The 10975-nt window shown below is 49.5% G+C and overlaps 4 protein-coding genes across 4 annotated transcripts; 2 read left to right on the forward strand and 2 right to left on the reverse strand.

Moving 5' to 3' along the window:
• Positions 1-23: 23 nt before the first annotated feature.
• Positions 24-2673, reverse strand: K444DRAFT_545882 (putative sulfate permease 2; the record flags this gene model as incomplete). Its single annotated transcript, XM_024876179.1, has 4 exons — positions 24-1555; positions 1608-2151; positions 2202-2347; positions 2397-2673. 4 exons carry the CDS (start codon positions 2671-2673, stop codon positions 24-26), a joined length of 2499 nt encoding a protein of 832 aa, XP_024728956.1.
• Positions 2674-6314: 3641 nt separating this feature from the next.
• On the forward strand, positions 6315-8091 carry K444DRAFT_574997 (TBC-domain-containing protein). The gene is made up of 3 exons (XM_024877462.1): positions 6315-6884; positions 6933-7711; positions 7763-8091. The coding sequence occupies exons 1-3, from the start codon at positions 6435-6437 to the stop codon at positions 7884-7886; spliced, it is 1353 nt and encodes a 450-aa protein (XP_024728957.1). The 5' UTR covers positions 6315-6434; the 3' UTR covers positions 7887-8091.
• Positions 8092-8616: 525 nt separating this feature from the next.
• On the forward strand, positions 8617-9792 carry K444DRAFT_544844 (uncharacterized protein; the record flags this gene model as incomplete). The annotated part of the gene is made up of 4 exons (XM_024876086.1): positions 8617-8772; positions 8849-8873; positions 8928-9249; positions 9354-9792. The coding sequence occupies 4 exons, from the start codon at positions 8617-8619 to the stop codon at positions 9790-9792; spliced, it is 942 nt and encodes a 313-aa protein (XP_024728958.1).
• On the reverse strand, positions 9593-10742 carry K444DRAFT_250927 (uncharacterized protein). Its single transcript, XM_024871340.1, has 2 exons — positions 10156-10742; positions 9593-10003 (listed from the first exon to the last, which is right to left on the reverse strand). The coding sequence occupies exons 1-2, from the start codon at positions 10607-10609 to the stop codon at positions 9933-9935; spliced, it is 525 nt and encodes a 174-aa protein (XP_024728959.1). The 5' UTR covers positions 10610-10742; the 3' UTR covers positions 9593-9932.
• Positions 10743-10975: the final 233 nt, after the last annotated feature.

Below are 10975 nucleotides of genomic sequence, written 5' to 3' on the forward strand. Positions count from 1 at the left end.
AGATCGACAAACAAAAGGTCTCATCATGGCACTTCGCCAATTCCTGGACCACCACGACCTTCAAACTCATCCCTCGCCTGTACATTCGCAATGGCGCTCTGCAACGCACTGGTCAGATCGATGTGGAACAGAGGTCTGTTGAGACCATGCACAACCGCAACCCGGCCTGACGCCTTGACAGCCACGCCCTTCATATCGCCGCTCGACAAACCGCTGTCCGAATCAGCATGGATACCATCGCCATGGGAGGGGCGCTCTTGCTCTAGCGTTCTCGCCGCCTTCAACTCCTTCTCGTTGGCGGTGTTCTCTGCAACTTGGGCGGCGGAGTCGGAGCCGCCGATCTCTGCAACGCTGAAGATGGGCTTCCAGCGGTGCAGGCTGCTGTCGCTCTCGGTAATGCTGGGGTAGCCGAAGCCGGCGGAGACGAGGGCGCGCTTGGTCCAGCGGTTGTTGATGGAGGTGAAATGCCAGTCGACGACAGAGGGGGCGGTGTATCGGTCGAGTTGGTTGCGGACGTCGATCAGCTGTTGGACTGAGGTGATGTCGACGTTGTTGACGGAGCTGAAGTCGAGGATGATGGCTTTCAGGGTCGGGCGGTCGCCTTGCTCTGCCACCAGAGCTTTCTTCCTCTTTCCGCGTGGCGCAGGGTCGTTCCATGGGTGATCTCCTGGGCGGTCGTAGTGGTCGAGGTTTGTTCGGCGGGTGGTGGCAAAGATGTGGTTGGTCAATTGATCCAGGTAGTGGTTGGCGTTCGGATAGTTGAAGCCTTCGGAAAAGCGGAAGATGAAGATGCCTGTGTAGGGCACTGAGACTTCGACGTCAGGGTTGGAGCCATCGCCATGATCAATTGGTAGGAAGACATTGCGAGTTGATGCGTCCTCGTGCGCGCCTCCAGATTTGGTGAAGTTGCCATGGTCGGCGAGAATAGGTTTCCCAGAATTACCGATGATAGAATCGCCAGCAACAGAGTGGACTTTGATTTTGCCCAAGAATCGGCCCTTGGCTTTGATTATTCGGTATATCAAGATGGCGGCGGAGACGCAGATGGTAGTATAGATACCGTTCTCGATCGATGAGAAAACAGTGACGAATACTCCTGCAAAGAAAATCGGTACCTCGACCGGAGAGACTCGCCAGAACTGGTAGACAGTGTTGGGTGGCGTGATGAGGTCGCCGACAGCATGGATGATAACAGCTGAGAGAGCAGCACTGGGAATGTAAAAGAACATGGCGGGGAGGGCGTAGATGGCGAGAAGTACAATCACAGCAGTGATCACGCCTGCAAACGGAGTGCGCACTCCAGCCTTTGACTTGATAGCCGTTCGAGAGAACGACCCAGTGGCAGGATAGGCTCCAAGGAATGGTCCCAAAATGTTTGTGACACCAATGGCAACCATTTCCTGAGACGGGTTGATGATGTAGTTATTGACACGGCCAAATGATTTCGAAATCGCAATGTGTTCAATCAAGAGAACAATGACGGTTGATGGCAAGTCGTTCGCGAAGATTTTGATGATACTCTTGTTGACGGTCGGGACGGCAGCATTTTGGAAACCTACGCAACGTTGTTAGAGACCCGTGATCAGAAAGCACTTGACATAACGTACCTCGGGGAACTGTTCCTAAAATCTTGAACTTGGGCTTTTTCCGGTGGTGCCTGTTAACCAGCCAACTGATTAAGATATACAGCAAGATGACGAAAGCAGTTCGAAGTGTTGCAATGAAGAAGATTGCTTTTTGGCGAGATGGAAACTTCTTCGCGGCAAATTTGCAAGCTCCTCGAATAAGATAAAGCATGGTGAGAGATGTAAGCCCAATAGCAGCATCTAGCGTTGAGTGGTGAAGGTTCTTCAACGTATTGATAACAACCAAATAGGTCGCAGCTCTTGTGTTGAAGTACGACGCGACACCCATGAGAGTTGGGACTTGACCGACGGCAATGTTAAGGGCAGATCCGGTCATGAATGCAGAGATTGAGACTAGGGGAATGAGGTCGACAATCCAGCCACATCGAATGAGGCCGATGAATACAATAATGCATCCAGCTATGACAGCTAAGCACGAAGCAATGACATGTCCAGGAACATCGGGGTTAGTCTTGGCCGCCTTCACAAGAATATTTCCAACGATGGTCGACATCACAGCGACAGGCTTCCCAAAAGTTAGATTTTGATCTGGATGAATGGATTTTTATGACTTACACCGATGGTAATATCCTTCGAAGTTGCAAAGAACCAATAAATCAAGACACCCATGAAAGATGAGTACAATCCAAATTGAGGTTTCAGGTTGGCCAGAACAGCATATGCCATGCCTTGCGGGACTACAACGGCTCCAATGGTGATACCTAGTAACCTTAGAATGTGGGGGGGGGGGACATGAGGTTGGTTGCTTACCGGCTACAAGATCACCAGCTAGCCATTGAAGGTTGTAGGAACCGATCCAGTTTAAGAATGGAAACAAAGAACGGGTATATTGGACCAACTCATGGCCGGATGGGAGAACATCATGGAACCACTCCAAAGTTGTCGGTTCCTCTTCCACATAAGTATCGGCTGTTGTAGTTGAGAAGACAGACTCTCCACGACGGATCTCGTCATTCAATTCGTTCCGATAATTGAGCTTGATACCGAGACCTTTGGCAAGAGCACGTCCAACCTTGTTAGCTGCCATCTCGACGACTGGTTGCGAAGGAGGTCGAAATTGACGGGATGGCCTTGGTAATAAGAAGTCCCTCTCAGATGCCGAACGTGACGTTGAAGGGTGAGTGTTCAAGTATTGCCCTCGGAGGGCTGGCCGATGGTAGTTAACAGACAGGGAGCTGGTCCGCGGTAGATCGCCGCCAGAGGAACTGACAGGCGATCTGCAGGATGCTGGTTAATCAGGCCTCGCGTTCTGCGGGAGGGAGGGAGGCAGGCTGATATAGCCCTCGTCTGGGAGAACCGCCGCCGTGGGTGCGGGAGCTCAGAGACCAGGTTTCCTGGGCGCGTGCCAGCGGATCCAAGCACTGGGTTGGCCGTTGAAGAACGCTCCAGCAAAAGAAAGGAAGGGGACGGGCCTGAGAAAATGGCTCTGCAAGACAGCAAAGGGCAAGATACTTCTAGAGGGTTGCAGGGCGCCACCAATAAATTGCGTGCTTCCCCAGGCGGGGTCTGGTTGGAAGGCGAAAGTCGTGATTGGAGATGGGTGTAGAAAGGTCCAAACGAAGTGCAAGAATGCTGCTTCTGAGATGCTGATGCAAGATTCTAGAGGAACAAAATGCAAAGCCTCAGTCGTTAAACGGGGAGCGCCCCGACGCAGTAACCACGTTTTGTGTAGCGTCACGTTTGTTCTCGTAAAATTTCAACACCTCTAAGGAGGATTAGATGGGAGTTCTGGAAGGTCCGGTAGGGATGGCATCAGGTAGCTATGATAGTGTAGCGTATGACCACTGCGTAACTCGTAAGGTCCAGAGCGGTAGCGGCGGGAGTTGGACGGGACGAATTAAAAATGGCAGAACACGGAGCACGCGATGATGCGAGGATGCTCGCGAGGGTGGCTCTGTGTACTCCGTACCCCGTAGCTCCTCGAAGCAGCTGCAATGCAACAAGCTTTGATGCCCGGGTGCCAGGGTGACCAGCTCAGATTCATATTCCCGTCCATCTGGGCAGGGGCAGGTGCAGGTGCATGTGAATAATGTGCACGAGGGTCCTTGCCGGGTTGTCAGTTCGCTCGTGCTTGTCACTCGTCAGCGTGGGCCGGCGTGGGGATGTTGCCGTTTGGTTGACCTTTGGTGGTCGATCATTTTGCTCATATTCGAGCACGCCATCGCGACCAAGGGACTACTAGTTCTCACAAAAAAGGTGCCCCGCCGGAAAGGTTCCAGAGGCTCGGTAGAACAACCCGAGAGAGAGAGAGAGCGAGTGGCCTTGAAGACACACTTCCCTTCCAATATCCAATATCTACCTACCCCGTAATGGCTTGTCCTCGGTCTCGTTCGTTTGTCATACTGTAGCTACATCGACATGGATGCACCCTTATCTGGGGGTGATCCGTTGCGGGTTCTTGCGTTCCTCTCGCAGCCTCGCCTCTTTGGCGAGCTCAAGCTGCAGCAGGGGCTTGAAGTGCGCGGAGCTCGCCCCCCCTGAGAGCTCGCGTGCACAGCCAATAGCATAATCCCCCGATGGCATCATTCGCAGGGGGGAACGCCAAATAGCACGACATGCCGGGTCGACACCCGCCTGGAGCTGTTGCTCCATCTCTCCAAGAGTGATGCCCGCTTTTTACGACACTTATTTATTACTGCCATGTCCCGTCCAGACCGCGAGTCCCACGGAGATTTGAGTTTCGAGTTTCAATCTCTGCATCCTATTACCTCACAATCTGCCAGCGCGAGTCGACGTCGAGTTTCGATCTCAGCCTTGAACTGAGCTCGTCATGAGCTGGGCGCGGGGATCAACCCCTGGACCATACGCGTCTGATATCGACGACATCCAACGCCACCCCGTCATCTAAGAGACGAAAGAACCCAGAATATGTTTTTAAGGTTTTGCAGTCAGAGGTGAGGTCAGGTGTTGGGGACCACCATTTGCCAAGATGCTATTGTTGTCTCTTTGATAGAAGAATTTCATGACTCGAATACAGTCTATGTCATCTCTTAATTCCGGTATGTCTGGCGGCTCTGTATATAAAATGAGAAACGTTCAAGGCTTGAAGTCAGAAGACTCAAATTATATATTCACGTGACTACCTTCACGTGAAGAAGCGGGGAAACTGTTTGAGGTGAAGCTGCCATCCTGAAACACATTGAAAATAGTATTGAAACTTCGAACAGCATCTTTGATACACTGTTGTCTGCTCGTCACTTCTATGCCCTTTGGAATGGCTTCTTGCATCTTCATATATCGCCTTTTGTAAGAAGAAAAGCTCCCGTTTCTACTTGTGGTTCCTAAACGACTTGTTCAAAAAACCACAACCCGAGGATTTGAATGCTATTTCCACAATTCGTTGTACTGCAAATCTGTGGGGTATCTTCAATATTATTTTCACGCTTGTCAAGTGAAAACCTACTTCAAATAATTTTGCAGAGTGTTCAGATCTACCGGTACTCATTCAAATGGAGCCCTTTCTCTTCTTGCCCTCACCAAGTCTTCGACCAACACTTCACTTTATGAGCAAAACCCTCCCCTACGAACTGCGAGAAATGATTTTCACAAAACTGCTCTTTCACGACTCGGAATGCGAGATGCCAGATCTTATTTATCGCTCTCAGAGGCTGGTGCACGGAGCACGAACTATACCTCGAGCTCGTAGAGATATTTTACGGGGAAATGGTCTTCCGTCTTAATAAAGACAATATCTGAAAAAAATTAAGAAACTTTCGAATAAGGCAACGAGATGGGTTGAAAGGCTCGAGATAGTGTGGTGTGAGCCAAAGTAAGGATTTGTGTCTTTGTTGCTCCTCCCCTAACGATATTGACTCCATTTTAGGGGAGAAAAGGGTTTTATCATGGCACCTGGTCATCTCGCAGCGGTCACAAAGCGCCTCAAAACTCTCCAGTCCGTTCACTTGTTGGTGGAGCCTGGTTCCCGCACACTCGAACGTTCATTCAAGCCTTGTTCCCGGTATGGTGGACACCTTTCACTTCAATAAGATCTATGTCTGTTGATTTTGATACCAGTGAGTTAGAAGAGTGGATTCCATCCGCATGGTTCGAAATATTTGTGAATATGGTAGGTGAGAGAGTTCGAAAGACAGCCGCGAGGAGCGTGGTATTGAATAAGGCTGTGCCGGGGTGGTATGATTTTTGGTTGAAATGGGAGACGGGAGGCAATGAGGCATTGAACTTCTCACAGCCAGAGAGACAGAGGAGCCAGAGAAGCTTCTGCCAGAAGGGTTCATGCTGGAGAATGCGGGAGGGATGTTTAGTAGAATAAAAACAAGGTCTTGCGCGTTTGATCTGCTCTGAAAGACACAACTGTCATATATAGACACATGTCTTTTGAGGATGAAGATTGAAGTACAAGTATTACGTACGTTACTCCCAGAGTAATAACTGAGCTGCACCTAGCAGAGCACAGCGTACATATCACGTGACCAACCCCACTTGAACTCATTCAATGCTGCTCTGAGCTTGTCTACCCGAAGGCAATTGACAAATACACAAGTTGAGATTTCGAATGGCGTGCTTTGATACATTGCTGGCTGTTCATGATGAAATTTGGGTAAAAGTTTGCTCGATCAACCGAGCGGATGGAGAAAACGCGCAGACGCGATCTGAGGCGCGTCGGTTGCTGGGTGAGATTTCAGCCTCGGGTTCGAAGACAATGGCATTCTACAATCACGGAGATATTTCTCAACTTGAACTTGTAAAGTCGATCGTGATTCGTGATCAATTTCATTACCAAATGTAGAGAGTATCCTCTGTGCAAGTACTCACTCAGCCAGGTTCGCCATGTCTAGTTCGCCGACTAAAGAGAGCATTATTCCAAAGTTAGCCCCGCCAAACTCAACACCCCTCAATGACCCGCCGTCTCCTCGTACACATCGCGCTCTGCGACGATTGCAGTCGGCCCATACTCTGGGGCAATCTTCTCATCAGCCATCACTGATCACTCAACAACATAAACAAGCTCTCCAACGGAACCTTTCCCCAGCGAACAATCCTTCACTACCACCTCACAGCCGAGGAAGATCGAACAGTGATGCCACGAACATGACACCTCCCAATCCAGGATCGGCAAGCCGACGGCCGGCAGCTGGAAAGAGACCCATACTTGCGGATGCGCTGTCACTAGATCGACTCATCAGGGACGGTCCTCCAGATGGAGACCTGCTCAGCGCATTGGAGAGCACGAGACTGAAGATCTTAGACCAAGGAATTAAGAGCGACACAGATGGCATGGTAAGTACTAGGTGTATTCTGTAGAATCAATTGCTAACGGTCTGAAAGTCCTCACTCCGCATCTACGTATGGCTCATTCTACTCAATGCGCCTGTCCTCGAAACAGACTCCTACCTCGCGCTCATCCACCGAGGAGCTTCGCCAGCATACTCCAAGATCCGAAACGATACATTCCGAACATTGGCAACAGATCCCCTCTTTCGAAGACGCGTCAGTGAAGCCAGTCTCATCCGACTGCTCAATGCGGTGGCTTGGAAATTACATGATGCGAAGGAGGGGCGCGCAGAGAGTCTTGCAAACGCTGGGAAGATTACACATACCGCAAATGAGCACGGTAGCCCTGAATTGCAAACCTCGACGCCAGCTATGAAGTCAAGAGCGCGGGCTTTGACTTTGACCACAGAGGGATCAGATGCTGGAGCTTCGGAACCTGGCACATATGTTCAAGGCATGAACGTGCTGGCAGCACCGTTTCTTTATGCTGCACGAAGCGAAGCCGAAGCATTTGTTGCCTTCCACCGGTTCATCACATATGAATGCCCTGGCTATGTTCGTGGTGCTATGGATGGGGTACACAAAGGTCTTGCGCTGGTGGACAAAGTACTGGCAATTGTCGACCCAAAGCTCAGTCTTTACCTGATTGGCAAGGGAATGAATGCGGAGCTATATGCTTTCCCATCAGTTCTCACTCTGTGTGCATGCACACCTCCCTTGCCGGAAGTTCTACGTCTTTGGGACTTTCTGTTTGCTTACGGCGCACATCTCAACATCTTGTGCATTGTAGCACAGTTGGTAATCCTCAGGAACTCGATATTGAGCTCTCCAAGGCAAGTCAAACACTCTCAAAACTTAGTTGAACTTAACTAACGCTATTCAAGTCCTACAAAGATCCTTCGATCCTTCCCACCATTACAAGCTGAAATGGTTAAGGAGGTAGCATTGACACTCATCAGAAAGATCCCAGATGATGTGTACGCAGAGATCGTATCTCATGCAAAATAAGGTTTATTGGGGTATTGCTTAGGCGTTCAAGGACTGCATTTCTGGGTGTTGGTGATACAAAAGTGGTATGGTTACCAGATGATGTATTATGGGATAAACTTTTGCATGGGAAAGAACAGTGTACTTCGTACTCATATTTGTATTACTGACGACACGAATCATGATTTGCTATCGTTCAAAATCAGAGCACATGCTGCGGTTCCACCTTCAATCAAGCGTTCAGGTTCTTTTAACAGTCAACACGTGCATCATTACACCCAGGTTCGAAGCTGGATTTCATCCCACTCTCTAAACTGAGAGCCCCGCCGCCAAGACTCACCCCTATCCGAAAGTATGAACCTGCACTACAAATGCAAAATATCAACATAGACTATTCTGACATCTCGCAAGGTGCAAGAACACGTGTATCCGCAATTGGACTAGGTGAGAATAGAAACCGCGAGTTGACGATCGCTCCTGCAGGTCCGCTGAGGTCCACAGTTCTCAACGTCACTTCGCTCCAAAAAATGGACCTTGTTGACCCGACCATCCGAACTCGTGCCAATCATCCATTGAATTCCCTACGTTCGAGCACGGGACCGTTTCCCTTTACCATGCACAAAAATATAAGTATCTTTTAATCCCATTCCCTATGATAGTTCATTCAGGCAAAAGAGGCTTGCAATTGCATATTTGCGATCGTTGCTCCCTTCTCATCCTCGTCATGGCTGTGCTTTCAACAATCTGGTACATGAGCTTCGCGCTGCTGGGGCTGTGGAATGGGGTGGTGCTTGGAGAAGTTGTTGCTGCTCCGGATTTAAGTTTGAGTCTGCAGGATATTTTGAATAAGGCGCATCAGGGGCCGCTTTATACGTATCCTACCAGCTTGACGCAGGGGATTGTGCCGGTGAGTCGAAAACCTTGCTAGGGGTTTAAGTCTTGGGAAGGTGAGGACCAGAGGGCTAATCTGTCTGGAGAGGTAGAAAGGAATTCATTCTCATAACGATTGTAAGTTTGAGACCCCTTTGGAATATGTAAAGGATGGGTGTTAACAGCAACCAGACTGGCGAGACGTTCCCTTCTACACAGCAATTTCAGTCGGGGCCATCTCAATCGAAGCAGATGTCTGGCTCTACAACGGCACTCTCCACGTTGGCCATGAGCAAGGAGCTCTCACCAATGCCAGGACCTTCGCATCTCTGTACATCAATCCGATTCTCGATGTCTTGAACCGCCAAAATCCGGTAAATTCAACATTCTTGGCATCAAAGACTCATAATGGAATCTTTGATACTAGTGGTGGCCAAACGCTGTATCTGTTTGTTGATTTGAAAACTGATGGACCTACAACTTGGCCATATGTCGTCAAGGCGTTGGAACCGCTGTAAGTCCTAACCGCCTTCTCAGTTTGCCCCTTTTCAAGCGACATGTGACATTACCCCTTTTATGACTTTCCGCATCCTGGCTTCATGATTTTGACCGTTCTAGACGCTCAGCAGGCTACCTCTCCAGCGTAAACGGCAGCACCTTCACGAGTGGCGCCATAACCGTGATCGGCACCGGCAACACGCCCCTAAACCTCGTCCAGCCCCTCTCTTCTAGGGACTACTTCTGGGACGCACCCATCCCGACCCTCAACAGCACATTCTCCAACATCACATCCCTCGTCTCGCCCATCGCATCCACTGACTTCGCTGTCAACTTCGGACCCGTGCTAGGCACGAGCCTGAATGATACGCAGGTCGCGTTGTTGAGAGCTCAGGTTGCGACTGCCCATGCTAAAGGGATTAAGTTGCGGTACTGGGATCAACCTGGTTGGCCGATTAGTACGAGGGATGGCATTTGGAGGCAATTGATGACGGAGGGCGTGGATTTGATTAATGTTGATGAAATTGGTGCTGCTGCCGGATTTGGGGATGCTTGGTGATCATGTGGAGACTTAGATTGCAAAATAAGAAAAGTTATGTCTGGTGGAACTTTATTATAGAGGGTGACTGGGTAATGAAAGGGGACACTTTCCTGATGTATCTGAATCTAATGATGAGAGTAATTGCGTTAAGTGATAATTTACAATGGGTTAGGTGGTGGCGGTATTCTGAGTTGATTTGTTGACCATGGGCAGGCTGCTGCCGTTGTTCCTTCCCCTTTATTAGCCGAGTCGACCTCGAGACCCTTTTCACCGTTTCGCATTCTCACTCTCCCCAACATTTCATCACCAAACAACGTCAGTAATTCTCACCCAGTATATCTTGTATCCATCTTCGCAGCAGTCCATTAACTCTGCACTTACTGCCGACACGCATACTCCCCCCATTTTCCGCGGCTGCCACAAATGGACCAAAAGAAAACGCAACCATGACCCCAGGCCCAAACTTTCCCGTCCACCCGAGGCCCCCAATCGGGTCTGTGTTGTGAACCATGCATAAGGGATGCAATTTTCTGTCAATAACTCCACCCCGGCCAATCCCCAATTTCCAGTCAAACTTCGACCTCCAATCAATTGCTTTACTCCAACCAATGACCTGGACCTCCCTCTGGCCAACAATCTCTTTCCAGGCAGTATTCTCCCTCTCCGAAGGAGCGGACCGACGCCTCAGCAACAAGGGACATTGCCAATTGTTCAGTCCTCGTTGTCGACGATACAGGCAGCGTCTGAGCGACGACCAGTTCTGTCCGCTCTGATCGCTCTGATCAATCCTACTGAGTTGGATGACGAACCCGTCTCCGAGCCAAACATAACACATTACATACACCAAAGAATATGAACTAGATCGACTTCTCTGCTCTTGATGGCAAGTGAGCCGGATCAGTGTGTCAAATGAATAGATTAGATTAGAATACTGGCTAGTAATCTAATTTATTCATCAAAAATACCCACTAATTATATTCTAATCAGATTCTAATTGAGGTAATCATGAATATTCATGAATACTTTGATTACTATACACGTGACTGTCTCACGTGATATACTAACCTAATTAGGTATGGCTCCCGATCTAGCATCGTCTTTGCAAGGCTTTCGACCCACTAATTAGGCAGCGAGGTGGCGCTAAGGAGACACTAGAGCGGGATCTCTACTTAATTAGGCTAGAGTATCACGTGCCATGGTC

Source organism: Hyaloscypha bicolor, assembly GCF_002865645.1.
Source record: "Hyaloscypha bicolor E unplaced genomic scaffold K444scaffold_182, whole genome shotgun sequence".
NCBI lineage: Eukaryota > Fungi > Ascomycota > Leotiomycetes > Helotiales > Hyaloscyphaceae > Hyaloscypha > Hyaloscypha bicolor.

Coding starts and splice junctions, on each gene's coding strand:
- K444DRAFT_250927 (XM_024871340.1), bottom strand. CDS start 10,609: ATGTGTTATGTTTGGCTCGGAGACGGGTTCGTCATCCAACTCAGTAGG. Junction 10,004..10,155: donor GGGGAGTATGCGTGTCGGCA/GTAAGTGCAGAG, acceptor ATAAAGGGGAAG/GAACAACGGCAGCAGCCTGC.
- K444DRAFT_574997 (XM_024877462.1), top strand. CDS start 6,435: ATGTCTAGTTCGCCGACTAAAGAGAGCATTATTCCAAAGTTAGCCCCG. Junction 6,885..6,932: donor AGAGCGACACAGATGGCATG/GTAAGTACTAGG, acceptor ACGGTCTGAAAG/TCCTCACTCCGCATCTACGT. Junction 7,712..7,762: donor TCGATATTGAGCTCTCCAAG/GCAAGTCAAACA, acceptor ACGCTATTCAAG/TCCTACAAAGATCCTTCGAT.